Source organism: Arvicanthis niloticus, chromosome 2 (genome assembly GCF_011762505.2).
Source record: "Arvicanthis niloticus isolate mArvNil1 chromosome 2, mArvNil1.pat.X, whole genome shotgun sequence".
NCBI classification, from domain to species: Eukaryota; Metazoa; Chordata; class Mammalia; order Rodentia; family Muridae; genus Arvicanthis; species Arvicanthis niloticus.
In genome coordinates this window covers 52408360-52433386 of record NC_047659.1, presented here as the reverse complement: position 1 = coordinate 52433386, position 25027 = coordinate 52408360, and the positions used below count along the sequence as shown (strand labels likewise).

The 25027-nt window shown below is 42.7% G+C and overlaps 1 protein-coding gene across 2 annotated transcripts in view; it reads left to right on the top strand.

Moving 5' to 3' along the window:
- Ttn (titin) overlaps nt 1–25027 on the top strand; it is a 269037-nt gene that overhangs the window by 54377 nt on the left and 189633 nt on the right. Inside the window, exons 44-62 of one of the 2 annotated variants that reach the window (XM_076928942.1) lie at nt 10318–12957; nt 13740–14018; nt 16267–16830; nt 17772–18431; nt 18859–19137; nt 19234–19512; nt 19632–19919; nt 20028–20306; nt 20409–20690; nt 20782–21060; nt 21173–21451; nt 21555–21833; nt 22216–22503; nt 22621–22899; nt 23045–23326; nt 23427–23705; nt 23823–24101; nt 24214–24492; nt 24606–24893. In XM_076928942.1, the coding sequence (XP_076785057.1) occupies nt 10318–12957; nt 13740–14018; nt 16267–16830; nt 17772–18431; nt 18859–19137; nt 19234–19512; nt 19632–19919; nt 20028–20306; nt 20409–20690; nt 20782–21060; nt 21173–21451; nt 21555–21833; nt 22216–22503; nt 22621–22899; nt 23045–23326; nt 23427–23705; nt 23823–24101; nt 24214–24492; nt 24606–24893 (8361 nt within the window). Of the gene's footprint in view, nt 1–500; nt 6937–10317; nt 12958–13739; nt 14019–16266; nt 16831–17771; nt 18432–18858; nt 19138–19233; nt 19513–19631; nt 19920–20027; nt 20307–20408; nt 20691–20781; nt 21061–21172; nt 21452–21554; nt 21834–22215; nt 22504–22620; nt 22900–23044; nt 23327–23426; nt 23706–23822; nt 24102–24213; nt 24493–24605; nt 24894–25027 lie in introns of those variants that run through there. The other variant, XM_076928943.1, reaches the window with a different exon arrangement.

The window sequence follows — 25027 nt, the reverse complement described above, 5'->3', positions numbered from 1 at the left end:
ATTAGTTCGAATAAACGCCTTCTCATTTTATGTCATCTAATTATTTATGATTATAGTTCTATATATTTTTAAATAGTTCATTATCAAAATTTTAATATTTTAATCTACAATCAAAAGGATCAGAAAGGGCGTTTATTCTTCTCTCTGCAAGTCAGGTAAGATTTCCCTCTTAGCCATCAAAACAGAAAACTTGTCCTGCTCACAAAACAAATACACACAGGAATATGTTACTTTTGAAATGCACTTTTGCTTGTTCAAGAAGAAATTTCAACAGTCTGAAGAAAAGACCAGACAACGAACGATTGTCGTGTCAGAATCTTTTAAACAGAGCATGGTGTTGCGTTTATTCGAACAAATATGGTGAGTGAATTTTTTACGGATTTGTGAGACTCTGTAGCATGCACTTCATTTCATTTCCTATTTTACAATTTCATTTATTTTCAACTTTTCCAAGTGCTGTGGAAAATAGTAAAATGCTTTGTAATTTAATTATCTTTCAGAAGAACTCTTTGAGGGGGAAGCTGACAGCGCAGGAGACACACGAGGCGCCTACTCCGACTCTGAAGACATAGACCACCACTCCCTGATGGCCAGGAGATATGCAAATAGAACGTCATCCACAAGCTCCTGGCCTGAATATTTCAAGCCTACTTTTACTCAAAAACTCACATTTCAATATGCTTTAGAGGGTGAACCTGTTGTGTTTACATGCAGGCTGATTGCTTATCCAACTCCAGAAGTGACTTGGTTTCATAATAATAGGCCCATCCCAACAGGTCTCCGCCGGGTCATAAGAACCGAGAATGACTTACATCAACACTCTTCCAGCTTAGAGTTGAAAAGGGTCCAAGGACGAGATTCTGGCAGTTATAGGTTCTTGGCAGTTAATACTGAGGGGTCTGCCGAGTCCAGTGCATCACTGCATGTTATCCAGAAAGGGCAAGATGAGCGATACTTAGAATTTCTGAAAAGGGCAGAACAGACACGGGAAAACACAGGGGGTCTAGGTGAAAGGAGAGAAAAGAGGATAAAGGTTGGCCTGAGGTTTACTGGCTCCCCCTTTAACAAAAAGCAAGATGTGGAGCAGAAGGGGATGATGAGAACCATACACTTTAGGACAGCGAGCCCTGTCAGAAGAGCAGACTATGTGTACAGTGATGAGTGGTCTGAAAGCAAACTTGATATCAGAGGATGCCTGAGTGTAGGTGAGAGTTTCCTAGATGAGGAAACCAAAATGAAGTTGCAGCGGTTACGGGAGGCGAGAAAAATCTTCTTAGAGAGAAGGAAAGTATGTCTTTTAGATGCATCGTCTGAGATAAACTCGATGACTGTGAGAAGTGAGGACATGGTCAGAGATGCTCCATTCTCTAGAGAGGGAGGGAAGCGTGGGTTTGTGTGGGAGTTTGCTGAAGACAGGAATAGGATTGGTAATGCAGCAGAAGGAGTCACCCAGAATCCGTACTCCCTTCCTAACCAAATACATCAAAACAGAGAACCTCCTTCAAGTGTCCAAGCCACTGGTGATGAAGATCTCCAGACTGAAAATAGCCCGAACCAAGAGACCTTTCTAGAAGAAAGCCTCCCAAAAGGCTATTTGTATGAGCATGCCCTAGTAGGTGAAAACCCTCAAGCCAGGGAGCACTTTGAAGAGTCTGTGAACAGCACCGTGACCAGGGAACCATCAACGATCACCTCTAATGAGGAACTGCATGGATATAAGAGTGGAAGGATAGGTGAGGCTCCCGAGAAGATGCCTCAAGTTTTCACACCATGTCCCAGTGAGTCCTTGGATGCACTTGTAGATGCTAAAGACACCACAGACATAGATAGTGGAGGAGGAACACAGAGGGGTCGGCGAGAGGGGCAATGCCATGTTTCCACAAAAATGGAAGAATTCAAAGTAGAGCATGAGGAGAAAGCAAGATCTTTCGAAAATTACTTTCAAAAACATCCACAACGTTGCCCACCTTCATTTCTCCAGGATATTGAATCTCAAGACGTTTACGAAGGTGACAGCTGTAAATTTGTCTGTCATTTTCAAGGATACCCTCAGCCCATTGTGACATGGTATAACAATGAGATGCCCATACCGCGTAGTCAAGGTTTTACCACTCACACATTTGAGAACTACTCAACGTTAACCTTTCCTTCTGTTCAGCCCCATTATGGAGGCTCTGTTACCTGTGTGCTGTTTAACCAGTATGGAACAGTGAAAGCAACCAGTATGCTTAGAGTGAGAGCAAAGCCAAGGTATGATTCCCAGCCTCATAAGGTCCCAGTGTGGCCTGACTACACAGATGAAGAAGAAGAGCTGACCTTGGTGTTTGACCAGGCAAGAAGGATTCACCCATCTTTTAGTCAAGAGAGTCAAGAACATCTTCATATGTTAAAGACTAACCTCCCAGAACTCCCCTCTGCAGACAGAGAGCTACTCTCCTTCCCTGTAGAAATTCAGATAACCGCAGCCACTCCAACCCCAGAACAGAACAAAGAATGCAGGGAACTGTTTGAGTTGGAACCTGAAGCAACATCTCAAGATCAAGCCATCCAGTCACCAAAACATAAGTTTACATTCTCCTCTGATATTACTAATGAGCCACCAAAGATGCTACAGGAAATGCCAAAGAGTGCCAGTTGTAGGGAAGGGAATTCTGTAATGCTTGAATGCTTAATCTCGGGGGAGCCTCAGCCAGTAGTCACATGGTTTCATAATGGAGTTCCTGTAAAGCAGAACCAAAAGTTTGAGATCGAAGAAGTTAATTGTAGCTACAGATTATATATCAATGATGTCAGTTCCCATGACTCTGGAAGGTATCAATGTGTGGCTGAAAATGATTCAGGCATAGCTGAGAGTATTTTAGATTTAACCGTAGAACCCATCACTTATAGGGAATATAGTCAGTTGGAAAATATGAGTGGAATGTATGCACAATATTCCAAAAATCAACAAACACAAGTTCAGGAGGAATCTGTAAGGACACATTTTTATGATAATCCAGTTGGTCCTTTTGATGCCCAATCAAATATAAAAGAATATACTGTAAGGGAGTATTTTCAAAGCCTTGAGACAGTTGAGCAGGTGGGCAAGAAAAATGAGGTAGACTGTCCAACTTCTAGTGAAAAACTATCCAAGCCTATGCAGGGTGCTTCTAGACCCACAGACATCAATGCACCTCACAGAACAGAATTCCTCCAATGCCAAGATGAGGGATATATTCATGAGAGGTCTCAGTCACTCCAAGCAGAAGCTACCATTTATCCATTTGTTGATAATTTCAGAGAAGCTAACATTAGAAACGAAGTCAGAGATGATTTTGGACATCATGGACTGAAACGGGGAAATATGAAAGGACATTCTCAAAGTGATTATGTGCTAAATATCCACTCCAAGAGACCCTCTGATGCAGTTCAGGATGTGGAAGACTCACCTGTCCCTACCTATGAAGAAGCCCTTGAAGGAGAAAGGTACTACCCAGGGAAAAAAGTGAAGCATAAGATCATTGCATTCGAAAAGCTACAGCGTGCAGAAAAGGGAGTTTTAGAAAAGAGACGGACCAAGAAATCCTTTGTTACAGCCCCGCAAAAGAAATGGGAGAATCAAGAGTTTTCATTAAAGCAAAAAGAATCAGGCTTGAGCAATATGCATCAGGCAGAGGGAGTGGCTTCACACACAGAAGCAGAATCATCTAACATCGTAATGGATCTGAAGCAGCTTTCCTCTCAAGCTCATGAGGAATTTGAAATAGAAGAGAGGGGACAACAGGAAGAAATGCTTCCTCTAGACCAAGAAAAGGTCGAGGCACCTGTTACATTTGATCTCAAGCAGTTTCACTCACAGATAGAAACTACAGGCATGAATTTCCAAGATTTTGCCAATGGCCAACAAGATAAAAGCTCTTTAAAAACTCAACAACCTGCTTCAGAAATGGCTAATCCTGAAGACATTGTCTTTGATCTAAAGCAAATGTATTCTCACATAGAAGATCTAGGTGAGGCATCCCAGGGCCAAGAAACTGAGAACAAGCAGGAAACATGCCACAAAGAAGAGATTTCTATCTACCAAAGCTTTCAATATTCCCAGGAAGAAAATACAGCAATTTTAAAAAATGATTGTATGCCCGAGTCTTTTTCTGAAGTGGTCCATGCTGAATCATGGGCTTTATTTCAGACTCCGTCTGCTGATATAGAAGAAACTAATGTTTCTGAGATAAATGCTTCTGTAGGAAATGGAGAGAAGAGTTTCATCTCACAGTTGAAAAGGGCAGTGAGTGAGGAAGAACTTTTGGAGGATCATGAAATGGAGGACGGACCCACCTTAAGACCAGCATTTGGTGTGACTCAGGGCTACGAAGGAACTCTAGAAAATCCCAGAGGTGATGTTCATGGAGCAGACGTGCTTCACAGACAGCTGTCTCTGAGTCAGGACTTGCCATTCTTGATGACTGAAGAGCAGCAGGACCTAAGAGAACAGATAAGTGAGTCAATTGAGGCCTCAGGAGAAGAAACCTATCATGAAGTTCACATACAAAATGAAAGCTCTTTCTCCTCCATGGAAGGAGAAAAGATAGAAAAGAGTTCGCCTGAAAATCTCCCTGGATTGGAAGAGGCCCAAACAACTGAAGAGGTGGGATCTGAGACCTCCCTAACACATTACTTACTTGCTGAGGGAAGGTATGAGGTGCCTGAAGTCAGAGACACCAAACGCAATGCACAACTTGTTCAGAGTGAGTCAGTCACTTCAATGGAGGTTGAAGAAGTAACTTTCAACACCGTGTACGAATATTACAACCAGAAACAGGAATCCCTAGGGCGACCCTGTTCTCCGGAGTCTGATATTTCAATTGATGTGGGAAGCACAAGCAGTGAAGACATGTCTGAGTTAGATCAGTTCTATAGCCCACCATCTTCTGTAGAAAATTTAGAATCTCCAAAGTCTCCTGATTTATGTTTTAAGCCTTCAGATATAATTGAGCAATCCGTAGCAAATTCAAGAGCTGAGGAAAATGGGGAAAGATACTCAACACCTTCTGAAGGTGAAATGCCTGAAAGATACTCCACACCCTCAGGGGATGCTCTGGAGAGATACTCTACTCCCCCAGGGGAGGCTCTGGAGAGATACTCCACTCCCCCAGGGGAGGCTCTGGAGAGATTTTCTACACCCCCAGGGGAGGCTCTGGAGAGATTTTCTACACCCTCAGGGGAGGCTCTGGAGAGATTTTCTACACCCCCAGGGGAGGCTCTGGAGAGATTTTCTACACCCCCAGGGGAGGCTCTGGAGAGATTTTCCACTCCCCCAGGTGAGAAACTAGAGAGAGGTTTTATTCCTACTAAAGGACCAAACCATTCTAGAAATGTAAGCACAAACCTGTCAAAACTAGAGAGGGAAGACAGCACTGCAAATGAGCATTTCCATACACCTACAGACGAGAGGAGTTCACCTTATGAAACATGGCGTTCAGACTCATTCGGCACACCCAATGAAGCCATCGAACCCAAAGACGATGAAATGCCTCCATCTTTCATCGAGCCTCTGAGCAAAAGGAAGATATACGAAAATACAACATTAGGCTTCATCATCGAAGTCGAGGGTCTTCCAGTCCCTGGTGTGAAATGGTATCGAAATAAATCTTTGCTGGAGCCAGATGACAGAATCAAAATGGAAAGGGTGGGCAATGTGTGTTCTCTGGAAATTTCCAACATTCAAAAAGGAGACGGGGGAGAGTACATGTGCCATGCGGTAAACATCATAGGAGAGGCAAAGAGCTTTGCAAACGTAGACGTCGTACCCCAAGAGGAAAGAGCCGTGGCCCTGCCACCACCAGTAACCCACCAACACATCATGGAGTTTGACATGGCAAACACCAACTCATCGAGAACACCTTCTCCTCAAGAGATTGTCCTGGAAGTGGAACTAAGTGAAAAAGATGTGAAGGAATTTGAAAAGCAGGTGAAAATAGTTACGGTTCCTGAATTTACTCCTGATCATAAAAGCATGATCGTGAGCTTAGACATTCTCCCGCTGAGTTTAGTAGATCCCAGTGCCGAGTCCCAAGGGAAAGAAGGCAGAGAGTTGAAGATCGATTTAGAAGCCTTTGAAATGCCTCCTCGCTTCATAACACCCATCTGCGATTTTAGAATTCCAGAAAATTCCAATGCTGTCTTCAAGTGTTCAGTCATAGGCATTCCTCCCCCTGAAGTCACGTGGTATAAGGAGTATATGTGCATTGAGCCAGATGACAGGAAATATGTGATTAGCGAGGAGAAAGGGACTCACAGCCTTAGAATCAGAGATGTTGGCCCTTCCGACAGTGCAACATACAGATGCAGAGCTCTGAATAGCGCAGGAGAGGCCATCTGCCGAGGCTTCCTCACCATGGGAGAATCCCAAGTCTCTGCTATGGCCGCCAGGACAAGCAAAGTGACTTTAAGCAGTCAGAAGGAGGAGCTAGTCTTGAGAAGCAAATATGCAGACAGCTTTTTTGAATTCCAGGTGGTGGAGGGCCCTCCCAGGTTCATCAAAGGTATTTCTGATTGCCATGCTCCCTTAGGGACAGCAGCATATTTCCAGTGTTTAGTCCGTGGTTCACCGAGACCCACCGTTTCTTGGTACAAAGATGGAAAACTGGTCCAAGGATTAAGGTTCAGTGCTGAGGAAAGTGGCATAGGGTTCCACAATCTGTTCATAACAGGCTTAACTAAAGACGACCAGGGAGAGTACAGCTGTGTAGCTACGAACAATTCAGGAATGGCTAGGAGCTCGGCCATCCTCACCCTCTCTTAAAGTGAGATGTCTCGGGGCTCTGTCACTCCCAAAGTCTATGGATTAGCAACCTTCCAAGTGTAGCCACTGTATTTAGATCATGACACTGAAGACTCCTGGAGATAGTCTTTCTGTGCAGAAATCTCATCTTATTCATGCATGTAAATATTCTGTGATCCAAACCCTGAAACCATCACCTGTGTCAGTTATGCCATGTGTCATCCAGCACGATTAAACACCTCCTTGGATACCCAATTGTTTGTGTTTATGTTTGAACTTCTCCGTCACCTCTCCTCCACAGAGTGTCTCAGCTTCTACTTTCAGCAGGTATACTACAGATGCAAGGTAGAAGGGTGACCATGTCAGATAACCATGTGGATAAACTGGTAAGAGAAAACTCCTTCTGGCCCTAAGTCACTTTTCAATTAGAAGCCTCTTAGCATTCAGACAAACCTACATTGATTTAGTCAGATATAGGAGGGCAAAAATGAGGAATAAACTCAATGTTGCCCAAATGATAGCCAACTTCATAGTCTATTTATGTTGCAGTCTTGATAACTGGGCATGCATAAAGGTTATGGTCTGTTCACATTTGGAAATAATTTTATTTTCTTATTTGGGGCATCAAGTAAAGTGCAGTGTTGACCTGGGGGTATTACCATATTCATCTGAATTTAAAATGTTAACTATATGCCAGTATCAGAATCTCTAAATTAGACAAAAGAAGGTAAGACACTCCTGTAACTGAGACAATATGGTGGCTTTTGTTTAGTATATATAACAGCAGAGTAAATTTTCTTACTATTTTTTGTAGAATTTTAAGTTTTAAAAATAACTAGAAATCAATAACCATTCAAATTCCAGCAGGACGTTTATGTTTATAAGTTGAATTTTTAATTTTGTTTTTCAATTTTAATAATTCACAGAGCTTTAATATTGTAACTATGAATCAATATGGACCTTGGTCTTTGCATGTAAGACCTAATAAATATGAAAAAAAATCAGTATTCTTATGTAAGAATGTGGAGTTAGGTCAAAAGGCCTCATAGGTTATAAAGTCAATAGAAAGATGCTTTGTCACCTAGTGGTGACAACTAAATATAACAAGTAAATTTCAGCTTGTCACAGATGAGAACCACAGAAGAGACAATGAGAGTGTCTAGCCTTCCATTCTTAAGTTATGATCGTGACCTCCTGGTTGCACTTGAGGACTGCGTTCAGCAATACTTAAGGATCATAGTTGTATTAACCATGTTAATATTGATGGCCAAACATGTAGCATTTGTTTCAAATTTAATTTCCATAAGAACTTACATAGCTACCACATTGTTTCTTTTATCTGTTGATATTATTTTAACAATGGACGTTCCCACACATCATCCAAACCAAAAGATTAAAAGCATATGTAGGAAATAGGCAGACTAGCCAATTGTCTCATTTCCCTCAATTTTTTAAAAATCATATTTGTTTAAAGTGGCCACTATCTGGTACTAAATAAATAATTGTGGAACAACGATTTTCACTTCAACCACAGAGCATATAATACCTTTGGTAATAATTTAGATATAATATACCACACTAGTGCCCCTAAGGCACTAGTTTTTCCTACATTTAGTCTCATACTGCATATACAATTAATTAGAAATCCGAGTCATAGCTTGTATGACAGGCACACCTACCCACATATCACAAGCACAATCACATTAAAAAGCCAGAAAAGCAAATGAAGACAGGGATGGAGGAAAATGTTTTCATATCTGGTGATTTTTAAATGGATACTTTTATTCCCGCAGGAAGGAAGGCTTTGGTTTTTCTTATTATGATTCCAATAGTCTCAGATGCGTTGATCTTGAGGACGCATTAAATAATAATAGCTGAAAGGAAAAAAATAAACCTCCCCCACACTTATAATCATTAAATGGAGTCTTTTATTTTCTGATTCAATGATACATAACTTTACAGCTTGGGATATTAATTTCCCAAATGCTTGATAAAGAATTCCATGTGTTACACAGAGTTGAATTTAGAAGTCATCATGAGATACTGTAGAGTCAGGTAATTCTTAACTCCAACTTTCATAGTTGGGCCCATTTGAGGCTCGTGCACTGTATTCTTGTGTGTATGATTAATATGCTATGTTTTGAAATAGGGGAAACTTTTGAAACTATTTTTCCATATTAGCAACTCAGGGTACTTTAACTCTATCCATATCTGTTCCCTTTGCATGTATTTTGGGGATTAAAGAGAAGGGAAAGCTAATATACTTAGCACAGATGCAAAGCTAAGTGGCCACTGGTAATATTTTAAGTGTGGAGTCTAAGTATGAAATCATCAGTGGCTTATTAGTGGCAGTCAAAAGTAGCTTAATAAATAAGTATTCCATACTTGAACTTCAGTCTGAGCCTCCAACTCATTCCACCCGGTTTGATCCCAGACAGGAAGACGCTGCCCCAGTTTTCATCAGAGAAATAGCAGATGTTAAAATAAGCATTGAAGATGTAGCTAAATTGTCTGTTTTTGTCACATGCTATAGACAAGTTTACCTAGTGTTTTATAGCCAGCAGACATGAGCCCTGCCTTCCAATATACTAAGACACTAGACCAGTAAGGAATTAAGGCACAAAAGTATTCAGTGTAATGTGAGGGAAGTTGATTAATAAAATCAAACTGCTTTTTATTTAGGCAGTAAAACTTCCAGTAACTGGGCAGTCAAACATCCCCAGCAGATTGAATTGAGAACCTACTTCCTTTTGAGAAGCTACTTGTCTCTCACTTGGTTGTTTGAGATCCCATTGAAAGAGTATATGTTACTCGGCGCCCCCACTCAATAATGCTGTATAATTGCCTTACACAATAAATTATCACCAATGTTTGGATATTAGAGTCACTTTTTCTTATTTCTGCTTTCTATTTTTGTAAATGTCTTATTATAAAATATTTCTTGAAATACATTGTTGAGTTATCTGAGTGATGGGAGACCTGATTTCCTAGTAACAACAACGGTTTCTGCAGCAGTCAGAATCAAACCTTTCCTGTAGCCTAATACAGGAAGGGTTCGAACAGGTCTGGAACTGGGAATCCCCCTGCCTCCGCCTTCTAAACTGGGACTATACCTGGCTAGCCTCTGATTTTGTTATTGCTGCCGATATCCATTTAGAAGTTCTAGCTTAAACATGTTTTCATTGAAAATTATCATTAAATTCAAGAAAACCCTATATAACAATTCTATGTCTTTTTAGAAGTTGATACAAGTAACCCTAGATTTACAATTTATAAATATTTATCTAGCACTTCTTCAAACTTTATATCCAGGTGTATATCACAATTTGTAAACCCTAACAGATGACTTGGATATAAAATTGCTTTTGTGCAGTTGTTATACCTGCTTGATTCTCCATAATAGGCTAAGAAAGTTAGGAATGTGGGTTTTTTTGATAAGTTAATCTCACCACAACCTTATTCCAAAGCAGAAGGCCTCTAATTGGTGTCTAATTCTTTGATACTGTTTGTTAAACAAAACTGTATGGTGATGTCATAATGAATTTCTCTCCACACAGAAATTGCTAGCCTTCTGTCTGCCGAGGAAGATTTTCAAACCTATAGTTCTGATCTACATTTACCTAACGCGAATGAAACACTTGAACTTCTGTCTGAGCCTCCAGCTCACTCCACCTGCTTTGATCCCAGACAGGAAGGCGCTGCCCCAGTCTTCATCAGAGAAATAGCAGACATTGAAATAAGTGTTGAAGACGTAGCTAAATTGTCTGTTACTGTCATTGGCTGCCCCAAGCCTAAAATTCAATGGTTCTTTAATGGGATGCTATTAGCCCCTTCTGCTGACTACAAATTTGTCTTTGATGGGGATAACCACAGCTTAATCATTCTGTTCACCAGATTTCAGGATGAGGGGGAGTATACGTGCATGGCCAGTAATGAGTATGGAAAGACAGTGTGTAGTGCTCACCTAAAAGTAAGCCCCAAAGGAGAGAGGAGCAAGGAGGTGGAGTCAGTGGTGACGAAAGCTCTGGAAAAGCCCGAAGGGCTTTGCCCTCCTTACTTTTTCAAGGAGTTAAAACCAGTCCACTGTGCCCCAGGAAACCCTGCTGTCTTTGAATACTTGGTGCATGGAGAGCCTGCCCCCACTGTTTTGTGGTTCAAAGAAGACATGCCGCTTTATACCAACGTTTGTTACACCATCATTCACAATCCTGATGGCTCTGGGACCTTTATTGTTAATGACCCTCAGAGGGGAGATAGTGGCCTGTACATCTGTAAGGCCGAGAACCTGTTGGGGGAGTCCACCTGTGCTGCAGAGCTTCTTGTGCTTCTGGAAGCAGATGTGCCCGATGCCTCCTGCCAGGAGGAGTCCACCTCAGGAGTTCCTGATGATTTTCTGGAAACATCTGCAAGGGGCCCTTTAGTTCAGGAGGTTGACTCACAGCAGGAAGTTACAGCTTTTGCTAAGGGTGCCATTTCCAACGCTGCTTTAATTGCAGAGGAAACGCTGCAGCTTTCTTATGAGCATAATGTTGATGACAGTGAACTGGGTACTGGGGTGACCACAGGGGCTCAGAAGCTGCAACCCGTTGTCATGTCCACTCCCCAGAGCACTGGGGAGCTGCCTACCATTGATGGTGTGGTTCACCTACAGAAAGGCAAAGAACCACCCCCTACTTTACACCTGCAGACAGTCCAGTCTCAGAGAACCCTCCCCAAGGAAGATACTCTACAGTTTGCAGAGCCTGAGGAAGTTTTCCCAGGTGCCTCATCTGCAGCACAAGTGAGTTCAGTCACCATCAAGCCTCTGATAACCTTAACAGCTGAGCCCAAAGGGAATTATCCACAGTCTTCAGCAGCTAATGATCATGCACTTCTGTCCTCTGTGGCTGAGGAAACACTTCAGCTAGGAGAAAAGATAATCCCGGAAGTTGACAAAGAGCAAAGAGCTCTCCTCCTGAGTCAGAGCTTAGCTGAGGGACACGTGGAAAGTCTAGAGGGGCCTGATGTTGCAGTCTCTAACATGTGCTCTGAGCCCCAAGTCCCTTTCCAACATACATGCACAGAAGAAGGCAAAATCATGATGGTTAGTGCAGACACTCTAGAAAGCACAGGGCAAGACGTTGCACTGAGGACCGAGGAGGGCAAGTCCCTAAGCTTCCCACTAGCACTTGAGGAAAAGCAGGTTCTACTTAAGGAAGAGCAATCAGAGGTCATGACAGTGCCCACTAGCCAAACCTCTAAGTCTAAGAAGGAGCCTGAGGCAGTAATCGGAGTGAAGAAGGTACAAGAAAGTGACCTGCTTTCTAAGGAAACACTGCTTCCTAGTATTCCCGAAGAGCAGCGATTGCATCTGAAAATTCAGGTCCGCCAGGCTTTGCAAGCTGCTGTGGCCATGGAGCAGGCAAGTCTTTTCTCTGAGTGGCTAAGAAACATTGACAAGGTGGAGGTCACAGCTGTAAACTTCACTCAAGAGCCCAAACGTATCCTTTGCACCTACCTTCTTACCTCAGTGAAATCACTAACTGAAGAGTTGACCGTCACTATTGAAGACATAGATCCTCAAATGGCTAACCTGGAAACTGAACTTAAGGATGCCTTGTGCTCCATTATCTGTGAAGAAACGAACATCTTAATGGCTGAGGATCTGAGGATTCAGGAAGAAGACAAAATAGGTGTGCAAGAAGAAAAAGATCACCTTCCAGATGCACAGAAAGTTGAAACCATCATAGAAGCAGAAGCCGACTCTAAGTACCTTGTGTCCAAAGAAGAAGTCAGTTGGTTTAACGTGGAAAGTCAATTCAAAGAGGGAGATACCAATGAGGTTCCACAGGCTGAGACTTGGAAAGCAGCAGAAGATAGTGGTACCCAGAAAGCCAGTACAGTGAAGTCACAAGAAGATGAGGGTACCTTAGCTGACCTTTGCCCTACTATACTTAAACACTTAGTGGATACCATTTCTAAGGAAGGAGATACTGTCCACCTTACATCATCCATATCAAATGCTAAGGAGGTGAACTGGTATTTCAAGGGTAACCTGGTGCCGTCAGATGCAAAGTTCAAGTGTTTAAAAGAGCAGAATGCCTACACTCTGGTCATCGAGGCAGTAAAGACGGAGGACGAAGGGGAGTATGTCTGTGAAGCCTCAAATGACAGTGGGAAAGCAATGACATCAGCAAAGCTCACTGTGGGAGAAAGAGGTTGGACTTTAAGGATTAAATACACCAGGCTCTAATACCCACCACTTTGTCATGATTTAGGCTCCACCACTGACTTGTCACTGCTGCCACTTTTCCAGAATGCCAGCTAATTTAGAATAGGGATGAAAAAAGTACAGACATAATCATGGTTATTAACTCACGTTTCTCTCCGCCTGGTTGGGAAGTGCATTATCAGAGATGCGCTACTACTGAATTCTTACATAAAACATATGCCTATATGTTTTATAGAGATGGATATGTTTTCATATGAAGAGGTTATGATAATATATAATGAAAAGTTTTCAGTGCATAGGCAATCTGAAACCACCAGGCTCTTCTCTAAACTCAATGTGACCATGATTTGTCATCTCCATGAGCTTCTTCTTTCTGTCTCTTAGCTATTGTCTCACCTCACCACATCAGCTGGTATATCTTGGGCTTTCACCTTATTTTCAGTTCCTAGACGGCAGGGTGTACTTCGACGGTACATCCTGTGGTTACGCATGCACACACATTGCATTAGGTTTTAATAATTTCTCCGCAATCCACTGCAGAGTAAAAACTAAAAATGTCACATGCTGCTTTTTTTTTTTTTTTTTTTTTTTTTTTTTGCTTTGCCTTCACACTATTCTCGTTTTCCAGTCACGTGCCTTAGCCTGCCGCAAACCGTCTCACCAATCTCAATGTCTGATTTCATTAACAGCGACAAAAGTGAGTCTGCAAAGAGAAATACAGGGTGCCCGAGAAGGAAACATGCTAATGGGTTCTGCTTTCATTTGCAGCTGCCCCTGTGATCAAAAGGAGAATTGAACCCCTGGAAGTAGCTCTGGGCCACCTAGCCAAATTCACCTGTGAGATCCAAGGAGCCCCCAATGTCCGGTTCCAGTGGTTCAAAGCTGGCAGAGAGATCTATGAGAGCGACAAGTGTTCCATTCGATCTTCGAACTATGTCTCCACCCTGGAGATCCTGAGAACCCAGGTCGTTGACTGTGGCGAGTATACCTGCAAAGCCTCCAATGAATATGGCAGTGTCAGCTGCACAGCCACGCTAACTGTGACAGGTAAATGCCACACACCCACAGGGATGCTGCCACCTCACATTATTGTATGTGTTGCTTTTCATACGGGTTCAGAGAGTGTCACCGGCTGGGGATACTGACATCCTCTGTGGTGGCATCATGCTGACTGAGGACCACAGAGGGAATGGGGGACAAGTCGTTCTTCATACTCATGTTTCTATCAGCAGCCAGAGCAAAAGGTCCTTTATTTGAGGGGGGAAAATGTTAAGTCATCAAATGAGCCTGACTTCATTCTTAATATAAAACATTTGAGAAATGTTTGGTGCTACTAAAAAATACAAACAAATAGCCAGGCAGTGGTGGTATACACCTTTAATCCCAGCACTCAGGAGACAGAGGCAGATAGATCCATGAGTTCAAGCCTGGTTTATAGAGTGAGTTCCAGGGCTACACAGAAAAACCCTCTTCCCCCACCCCCCCCCCAAATAACCTGTATATATTTAATAAGAAGAATCCAAATAACCAATCAGAAATTAAGGCCAGAATATTTAGCTAAAGTTAAACAAAATTCAATGATAAGACAGGCACTAGGGCAGGACTTTAAAATAAGGGTGCTCACTGTGGACTTCATTCCTAACCTTAAAATAGGTTCAGTTACACAACTACTCTATTCTCAGTTTCCCAGTTGACACAACGGGTAAATTTCAATTTGTTAATTTCCAACAAATTACTGAATCTCCTCCTTGTCAAAAAAAAAATTAGTCTTTCTTTCTTTCTTTCTTTCTTTCTTTCTTTCTTTCTTTCTCTCTTTCTTTCCATTTTTCCTCCCTCCATCCATCCTTTTTTCTTTTCTTTCTTTCCTTCCTTTCTTCCTTCCTTTCTTCTCCCTCCCTTCCTTCCTCATTTTCTTTTTTCTTTCCTCCCTCCCTCCTTTCTCCTTCCTTTTTTCCTTCCTTCCTTTCTTTCCTTCCTTCCTCCCTCCTCCTCCTTTCCTGAGTGGTACCCTCAGACTCATCACTAATAGAAGAGAGTCTCCCTGGGTAGGAGGGCTGCTCTTGGGTGGGAGTCTTATTCAGTGAGAACATCAAGGGGAAGGCACTCTGTTCATCCACCTCAGAAAAAGGAGTTCTTTGAAGCATCTTTTTCTTTGAAACTTTATTACACCACAGAAAATCTCTTAGATTCTAGGAGACCTGCTAGAGTGACCCAGCCAGGGTGGTTTATAGTCTGGAGTCACATGTTTCCATACAAACAGTACTTTGGCATTCTTTTTCACTTTTTAAAAAAATTAATATAATTACACGATTTACCCCTTTCTTCACTCTATCTCCTCCTATATAATCCTCCTTATTTTCTTTATTCATTATTCATGGCCTCTTTTTGTTAATTGTTATTACATGAATAATAGATATTCCTAAATAAATCCTGTTCAGTCTCTATAATGTTGCTTGTAGGTTTTCAGGGCTACTTGGTATTAGGCAACCAATTGGCATGTTCCTCCCTGGGAAAGACTGTTTTTCCCACTCTCAGCATTTCTTAGTTGCCTGTCAGGGCTGAGACCTCCGGGGCTCTCCTCCATGATGGTACTATATTCTCCATGATGGTATAACTTAATGACAGTTAAGGATTTTTTTTTTATACAAATTAGCCCAGCCCAGCAATGGGGCTGAACCCATTTAGTTCCTTTGCTTCAAAAGGACAGGGAGGTAGATTCTGTGTCTTTTTATTGGCAAGAGAGGATCCTCAAACTTTGCTTCATAAGGGAGAATTGGAATGGAAAGTTTGTGCTGTGGAATATTTTTATAAGTGCAAAATCCCCATGGGGGTGCATGAATGAGGTGAACTGATGTGAGAACATTTGTCAGAGGGTTAGAACGACCTCTGTAAAGTTCCATAATGCTTCAGTCTTACCCCCTTTTCAGCTGACCCCTGAATTTTCTCACCTTTCTTCTGGTCTTCGAATTTACAAGATTAAAATACCAACTTATTGCTTATTACTAATTGCTTGTTACATCATCCCAACTTTTTGACCCTCGAGTGTAACAGACAAAGCCTTAGCAACACCGCTTCGCAAGGGAACACATGTTATTTCCTTTGTTAGCAACAATTTGTTAAGAACACTCACCCTTCTTCTTCCCCAACCTTTGGTTATTATTACCATGTTGTTGTTTAAAGTAACGTCTTCTGTTCAACTAAACACATAACTTACCTCTTCTCTGTCTTGGAATATGTCATTGCAGCAGGAACTTTGATGGAGACCACGTGTAACATGAAAACCTTTCTTTTGCAGAGGCGTATCCACCAACCTTTCTCTCCAGGCCCAAGTCCCTTACGACTTTCGTGGGTAAGGCAGCCAAGTTCCTCTGCACAGTGTCAGGGACTCCAGTGATTGAGACCATCTGGCAGAAGGATGGTACTGCCTTGTCACCGTCACCTAACTGCAGGATTACAGACGCAGACAACAAGCACAGTTTAGAACTTTCAAATCTTACTGTTCAGGACAGGGGTATCTACTCTTGTAAGGCTTCCAACAAGTTCGGAGCAGATATCTGCCAGGCTGAGCTGACCATCATTGACAAACCCCACTTCATTAAAGAGTTAGAGGCTGTGCAGTCAGCCATCAATAAGAAGATCCACCTTGAATGCCAAGTAGATGAGGACAGGAAAGTTACAATCACATGGAGCAAAGATGGGCAGAAACTGCCTGCTGGGAAAGATTACAAGATCTATTTTGAAGATAAAATAGCATCGCTTGAGATTCCTCTGGCCAAACTAAAAGACTCTGGAACCTATACATGTATAGCTTCCAACGAGGCTGGGAGCAGTTCCTCATCTGCTGCCGTCGCTGTCAGAGGTAAGAGTGCCTGGCAGCTCTCTGCCACTTCCTGTCTGGAAGAAAGCCTTAGAAGGGTCTCTCTCTTCTGTGAACATTCTCTGGTAGCTGTACCACCTACACCCTTTGTTATTAATTAAGTTCTCAAGGCAAACTTTTGGGTCTGGGAAAGTCCTGATAGTATTTGGTTGACTGCTGTTTGGTCAGTTTTATCTTTGTCTAATCTTTAGAATTCACTTGCTTTGTTTGTTTTTTTTTTTTTAACAAAGGCAATTATAAATTTTGTTTATAATTTAAATGTGTGGGTGACTTTTAGCCATCTTCTTTTTAAATAATTTATTTTGAAATGATAATAGAATGACTTCATTTCCCTTTCCTCTCTCCTAACCATCCCATACACCCCTCCTTGTTCTCTTTCAAATCCATGGCCTCTTTTTTTTATTATTATTAATTGTTATTGTCTACACATACATACCCTCAAATACATAAATGCAACCTACTTCATCTGTATAACACTATTGGTACATATGTTTTTAGGACTAACCATTTGGTATTGGATAACCAATCGACATGTTCTTCCCTGGAGAACACTATGTCTCCTCCTCTCTGCATTCCTTGGCTACCTGTAGTCTTTTGTATGGGTTGAGGGCTGGTGGGACACCCTGCCTCACCCCATCTGCCACCCACATTAGCATGCCTATTATTGATGTCTTTGTTCAGAAAGTCACTCTTCACATAGATCTAGTCTGCTTGCTTGTGTCTCCCCCTACCCCTTTGTCCTTTTTTATCAAGAGATGAGAAAAGTGTTTCTGAAGGAAGGAAAGGGCAGAGAATGCATCATGGCTTGCTCAGAAGTTTTGTCAAGATTTGTTTTCTGTCTTTTGTCACATGTGACTGCTTCTCTTTTGTGGTGTGTATGCTTCAGTCATCTTCTCCATATTTTGTTTTTATGCGTCACGTAGAACCGCCATCCTTTGTGAAGAAGGTGGATCCCTCTTATTTAATGCTCCCAGGGGAATCAGCACGCCTCCATTGCAAGCTGAAAGGCTCACCTGTGATCCAGGTCACTTGGTTCAAAAATAACAAAGAACTCAGTGAAAGTAACACGGTCCGCATGTCTTTTGTCAATTCTGAGGCTATCCTCGACATCACTGATGTAAAGGTTGATGACAGTGGCACATACTCCTGTGAAGCCACCAATGACGTGGGCAGTGACAGCTGCAGCACTGAAGTGGTGATCAAAGGTTTGTCTGCTGAGTTACCATCGCTCGCTTTCCTGAGAATGTTTGCCTTTTGTTTGCTTGTCACTCACAGCTCACCCTGTGCTTTCCCCGCTTTTGTAGAGCCACCTTCCTTCATCAAAGCTCTTGAGCCCGCAGACATAGTGCGAGGGGCCAACGCACTGCTCCAGTGTGAAATTGCAGGCACGGGACCCTTTGAAGTTAACTGGTTTAAAGACAAGAAGCAAATCCGAAGTAGCAAAAAGTACAGGTTGTTTACTCAGAAGACTTTTGTGTTCCTGGAAATCTCATCTTTTAATAGTGCCGACGTTGGTGACTACGAGTGTGTAGTCGCTAATGATGTTGGAAAGTGTGGCTGTGTTGCAACACACTTATTAAAAGGTTAGTGAGGGAGGGGGGATCTTTTTCCTATAAATCGCTCAAATAGCTTTCTTAACTGGTGGAAGGAAAGCTAATTCTTTCTCTTCTTCTGACCTTTCCAATGTGTTTTGTCTTAGTTTGAACTCAGGGCCCAGAGTTTCCATTCAAGTCTTTATCTTGATACGAGCAGAAATATTTCTTAACTCATAACAAAAGGAAATTACATAAAAAGTCGTGTCGTTCACTGGCAAACATTTATTTTCTGTGCCTCTCTTGAATGGAATTGTTAGTTCTTCTTATAATTTCTTTCTTCTTTCTAATAAACAAGTGTTGGGAAATGGTTGAATTGGACAAGGGAAGCATACAACCTGGATGAACCCCTGCAGCAGTAGAGATGGGGCTGAGTGTGCGGAAACTGACAGCGTGTCTGCTCTCTTTCTTTAACTAGAGCCACCAACCTTTGTCAAGAAAGTAGATGATTTTACAGCCCTAGCAGGACAAACTGTTACCTTACAAGCTGCCGTGAGAGGGTCAGAACCCATTTCTGTCACTTGGATGAAAGGCCAAGAAGTCATTAAAGAAGATGGAAAAATCAAAATGAGCTTTTCCAATGGAGTTGCAGTCTTGACCATCCCTGATGTTCAGATTAGTTTGGGTGGCAAATATACGTGCCTGGCTGAAAACGAAGCCGGGAGTCAAACATCTGTCGGGGAATTGATAGTTAAAGGTTCGTGTAGGGCCATTTTAACTTTTGATTGCCTTTTTCACTTAAAGTGAAACCTTGATTCACACCAGGAATCCTAACTGTCTAATACCTTTATAGAACCTGCCAAAATCATTGAGCGAGCAGAACTGATCCAGGTGACCGCAGGGGACCCAGCCACTCTGGAGTACACAGTCTCAGGCACCCCAGAACTCAAGCCCAAGTGGTACAAAGATGGGAGACCCTTGGCTGCTAGTAAAAAGTACCGAATCAGTTTTAAAAATAACATTGCCCAACTGAAATTTTATTCCGCTGAACTGCACGACAGCGGCCAGTACACATTTGAGATTTCCAACGAAGTGGGCAGCAGCTCCTGTGAGACCACGTTTACCGTGTTAGGTTGGTATTTTTAAGAAACCATGTTATGTAGTGCTCTAAACCCCAACAAAATTGTCTAAAGGTGAAGCACTAGGCAGTCTGCCATATTGATCTTGCTTTCTTTCTTATGCCGTGAACAGATCGAGACATTGCACCCCTTTTCACCAAACCCTTACGGAACGTGGACAGTGTGGTTGGCGGTGCCTGCAGGTTAGACTGCAAAATCGCTGGCTCACTCCCCATGAGGGTTTCCTGGTTTAAGGATGGCAAAGAAATCACTGCTTCTGACAGATACCAGATAGCATTTGTGGAAGGCACAGCCTCTTTGGAGATCAGCAGAGTAGACATGAATGATGCAGGGAATTTCACCTGTCGGGCCACCAATTCCGTGGGAAGCAAAGACAGCAGCGGAGCCCTGATTGTCCAAGGTTGGCTAGGGACTTTGTAGTCTGCTTTACCAATGTTCAAATTAAGTCTACTCTCGTTGGGTCCAGACTTGTAACTCCTTCAAATTCTGTCTTCTACCTCCTCTTCAGAACCACCTAGTTTTGTAACTAAGCCAGGGTCCAGGGATGTTCTGCCTGGCTCGGCAGTCTGTCTGAAGAGTGCTTTCCATGGATCTGCTCCACTCACCATCAGGTGGTTTAAGGGCGACAAAGAGTTGGTTTCTGGTGGAAGCTGCTACATTACCAAAGAAGCTTCAGAGAGTTCCCTGGAGCTCTACGCAGTGAAAACCTCGGATTCAGGCACTTACACGTGCAAAGTCAGCAACGTAGCTGGGAGCGTGGAGTGCAGTGCAAACTTGTTTGTGAAAGGTTTGCGCTCTTCTCTTGACACCTTTGTGCAGCCCTGAGACCCTTTTTACACAAGTGCCTTCCTCTTTCTACTGTTTCTTAATAACTCCCTTCCTTCCACAGAGCCGGCTACATTTATTGAAAAGTTAGAGCCGTCACAACTGTTAAAGAAAGGAGATGCCACTCAGCTAGCCTGCAAAGTCACAGGCACCCCTCCAATTAAGATAACATGGTTTGCAAATGACCGAGAACTGAGGGAGAGCAGCAAACATAAAATGTCTTTTGTGGAGTCCACTGCAGTGTTAAGGCTTATGGATGTGGCCATTGAAGACAGTGGCGAATATATGTGTGAGGCTCAAAACGAGGCCGGCAGTGACCACTGCACTAGCATTGTCATAGTCAAAGGTTGGTTCTTGCTTCATCCCCATGTGACCAAATTTTGGACCCATAGCATAGATCCTTGCCCATTAACACAGGCCATTCTCTTCTACTACAGAGTCACCCTACTTTACCAAGGAATTTAAGTCCATTGAAGTATTAAAGGAGTATGACGTCATGCTGCTGGCTGAGGTGGCAGGCACCCCTCCCTTTGAGATCACTTGGTTCAAAGACAACACAACCCTGCGAAGTGGTAGAAAGTATAAAACCTTCATTCAGGATCAGCTGGCTAGCTTGCAGATCCTCAAGTTTGTAGCTGCAGATTCAGGTGAATACCAGTGCCGGGTGACCAACGAGGTCGGCAGCAGCACCTGCAGTGCCAGGGTGACATTAAGAGGTCAGTGTTGGCTTAGTTGATGGACGGGCTCTTCTACATAGACAAATCTTAAGTTTCTAGATTCAGTCTTGCTGTAGCACTGGTACTGATTAAGAACTCATTCTTCTGATAGAACCCCCGTCCTTCATTAAGAAGATTGAAGCCACCAGCTCCCTCCGTGGAGGCACAGCTGCCTTCCAGGCGACTCTGAAAGGCTCCTTGCCAATCACTGTGACCTGGTTAAAAGACAATGATGAGATCACTGAAGATGACAATATAAGAATGACTTTTGAGAACAACGTGGCTAGTCTATACCTCAGTGGTATTGAAGTCAAGCATGATGGGAAATATGTTTGTCAAGCCAAAAATGATGCAGGCATACAAAGGTGTTCTGCATTACTCTCAGTCAAAGGTTGGTTCAGAAATCTGCCTTGGGATAGAGGGCGAGATAATGTAGACAATAGGCCATACAGCCGGGCACTTCACAGCCCATATCTGTCCTTTGTTTTCTACAGAACCTGCAACAATAACGGAGGAGGCTGTGTCCATAGATGTCACTCAAGGAGACCCAGCCACTTTGCAAGTTAAATTTTCAGGGACTAAGGAGATTTCAGCCAAATGGTTTAAGGATGGCCAAGAACTTACCCTGGGTCCAAAATACAAAATCAGTGTCACTGACACAGTCTCAATACTAAAAATTATTTCCACAGAGAAGAAAGATAGTGGAGAATATACTTTTGAGGTCCAAAATGATGTTGGAAGAAGCAGCTGCAAGGCTAGCATTAATGTCTTAGGTTGGTATTGATTTCTATTGATAGGAGTTGAGTGTTTCAGGGGCCCTTCTTATACAATTTAAGAAAAAACACGGGGCTCTGGGCATAGTTCAATAAGAGACCACACTTGGTTTGTGTGTGCAGGATACTGAGTTCAGGCCTTAGCACCTTGAGTCAGAGGTGGGGAGGTGGGCAGAGAGAGAGTGGGAGAGAGAAGGAGAGAGAAAAAGGGAGGAAGGGAGAGAGAGAAAGGGAGAGAGAAAGAAAGAGAGAGAGAGGGAGGGAGAGAAAAAGAGAGAGAGAGAGGGAGGGAGAGAGAGAGAAAGAGAGAGAGAGAGAATGTTAATACAGAGGACAAAAATAGCTCGATTAACCTCACTTTTTCTTGCTTTTTGTTGGCTAGATCTTATTATTCCTCCTTCATTCACCAAAAAACTGAGAAAAATGGACAGCATTAAAGGTTCTTTTATTGACTTAGAATGTATAGTGGCTGGATCACATCCTATAAGCATCCAGTGGTTCAAAGACGACCAGGAAATCTCAGCTAGTGACAAGTACAAATTCTCTTTTCACGACAATACCGCCTTCTTAGAGATCAGTCAGCTGGAAGGCACAGACACTGGTACATACACCTGTTCTGCCACCAACAAGGCAGGCCACAGCCAGTGCAGTGGTCACCTGACCGTCAAAGGTTGGCGATTTTTCTCTCCACCTTTCCAAACTTTATTGCCTTGCACTTCTTAATTCCCTCTTCATTGAGTTCTAACATAAATCTGTCTCTCTTCTGCTTCCTGTTCTTTCATCCCAGAACCTCCTTACTTCGTGGAAAAGCCACAGTCACAAGATGTGAATCCCAGCACAAGGGTTCAATTGAAGGCTCTTGTGGGTGGCACTGCACCCATGACAATAAAATGGTTTAAAGATAACAAGGAGCTGCACCCTGGGGCAGCTCGCTCGGTTTGGAAGGATGACACCTCCACCATTCTTGAACTCTTCTCAGCCAAAGCTGCCGACTCTGGGACCTACATTTGCCAGCTAAGCAATGATGTTGGCACAACAAGCAGTAAAGCCACCATCTTTGTAAAAGGTCTGGTTTCTAAAGCATCTCTTTTCCCTTGCGTGTCTAACTGGTCTTTGGGAAGGGAAAGTTCATTAAGAAAATAGTTTGGCTTATTGTGCTTTGTTTTAAAAACCATTCAGCATGCTGCTCTTTTCTTTTTCTTCATCTTTAGAACCTCCTCAGTTTATTAAGAAGCCCAGTCCAGTGTTAGTGCTGAGGAATGGACAGTCAACAACATTTGAATGCCAAGTAACAGGCACCCCTGAAATCAGAGTTTCTTGGTATCTGGATGGGAATGAAATAACAGATCTTAGGAAATATGGCATTTCTTTTGTGGACGGTTTAGCCACTTTCCAGATTTCTAATGCCAAGGTTGAAAATAGTGGAACTTATGTCTGTGAAGCTCGAAATGATGCAGGCACTGCGAGCTGCAGCATCGAACTAAAAGTGAAAGGTTCGTTATGGAATTTGCTTCCCATTTTAGTTAGGCTGCCTGCAGGGCACGCAGCTTCTCTTGAGTTAAGCTATTCTCTCTCTTACTTTCGACTCTGTAGAGCCTCCCACCTTTATCAGGGAGCTGGAGCCTGTGGATATAGTAAAGGACAGTGATGTGGAACTGGAGTGTGAAGTCATGGGGACAACTCCATTTGAAGTCACTTGGCTGAAGAATAACAAGGAAATTAGGAGTGGCAAAAAATACACAATGTCTGAGAAAATGTCAGTGTTTTACCTGCATATAACCAAGTGTGACCCTTCAGACGTTGGTGAATATCAGTGCATCATAGCCAACGAAGGAGGCAGCTGTGCTTGCAGTGCTCGGGTTGCCTTGAAAGGTCAGTTACGTGCTAGGACCAGCCACCAAGTCAAAATACTGAGTGTTCTTTAATTATAGGTAATGAGTAGGAGTTAAAAGGTGCCTCTTCTTGAACCACTGTTTCATTTAATCACAGAACCACCATCGTTCATCAAGAAGATAGAAAATGTCACCACTGTCTTGAAGAGTTCCGCCACCTTTCAGAGCATTGTGGCAGGCTCACCTCCCATTTCTATAACCTGGCTAAAAGATGACCAGATTCTTGAGGAAAATGATAATGTCCATATTTCTTTTGAGGACAGTGTGGCCACACTTCAAGTTCGGAGTGTAGACAATGGGCACAGTGGGCGATACACATGTCAAGCCAAGAATGAGTCAGGAGTCGAGAGGTGTTACGCTTTCCTCTTAGTACAAGGTTGGTGAGCTATTCCCTTGAAATAGTGGTTTACAAAGAAGGTTTTATAGGCACATTTGGGTTCCAATAGAATCACTAATCTAATGTATGAACATTTTCATTCTTACTACAGAACCTGCTCAAATCATAGAGAAAGCTAAGTCAGTGGACGTTACCGAGAAAGACCCGGTCACCCTGGAGTGCGTGGTGGCTGGAACACCAGAACTCAAAGTCAAATGGCTTAAAGATGGAAAGCAAATTGTACCCAGTAGATACTTTTCAATGAGCTTCGAAAATAATGTGGCCAGTTTTAGGATTCAGTCAGTAATGAAGCAAGACAGTGGACAGTACACGTTCAAGGTGGAGAATGACTTTGGAAGCAGTAGTTGTGATGCCTACCTGAGAGTCCTAGGTGTGTACCTTTGTCCCCACCAACCACCCTAACTTACAGCCTAGACCTTGTAGACATAGACTAATGGGTAGCAACAGACTAATGGGTGTGTTTTTGCTGTTTGCCTTGGATAGACCAAGATATTCCCCCATCGTTCACCAAAAAGTTAACCAAAATGGATAAAGTTCTGGGTTCTTCTATCCACATGGAGTGCAAGGTTTCTGGGTCACTTCCTATCAGTGCTCAGTGGTTTAAAGACGGAAAAGAAATATCTACGAGTGCAAAATACAGACTTGTGTGTCATGAAAACACTGTGTCGCTGGAAGTTAGTAATCTGGAATTAGAAGACACTGCAAATTACACCTGCAAGGTGTCCAATGTAGCAGGAGACAACGCCTGCAGTGGCATCTTAACTGTGAAAGGTCAGAACTGGTTGGTCTCTTCTAAGTTCTTCTTTATAGGCATTTCTAAAGCATATCCCTCTTAACCTTATATCCTCAGAGGTAAAAATCTTAATAATTCTGTTTCTTTCTATTCACATTCATTGGGTTCAAGA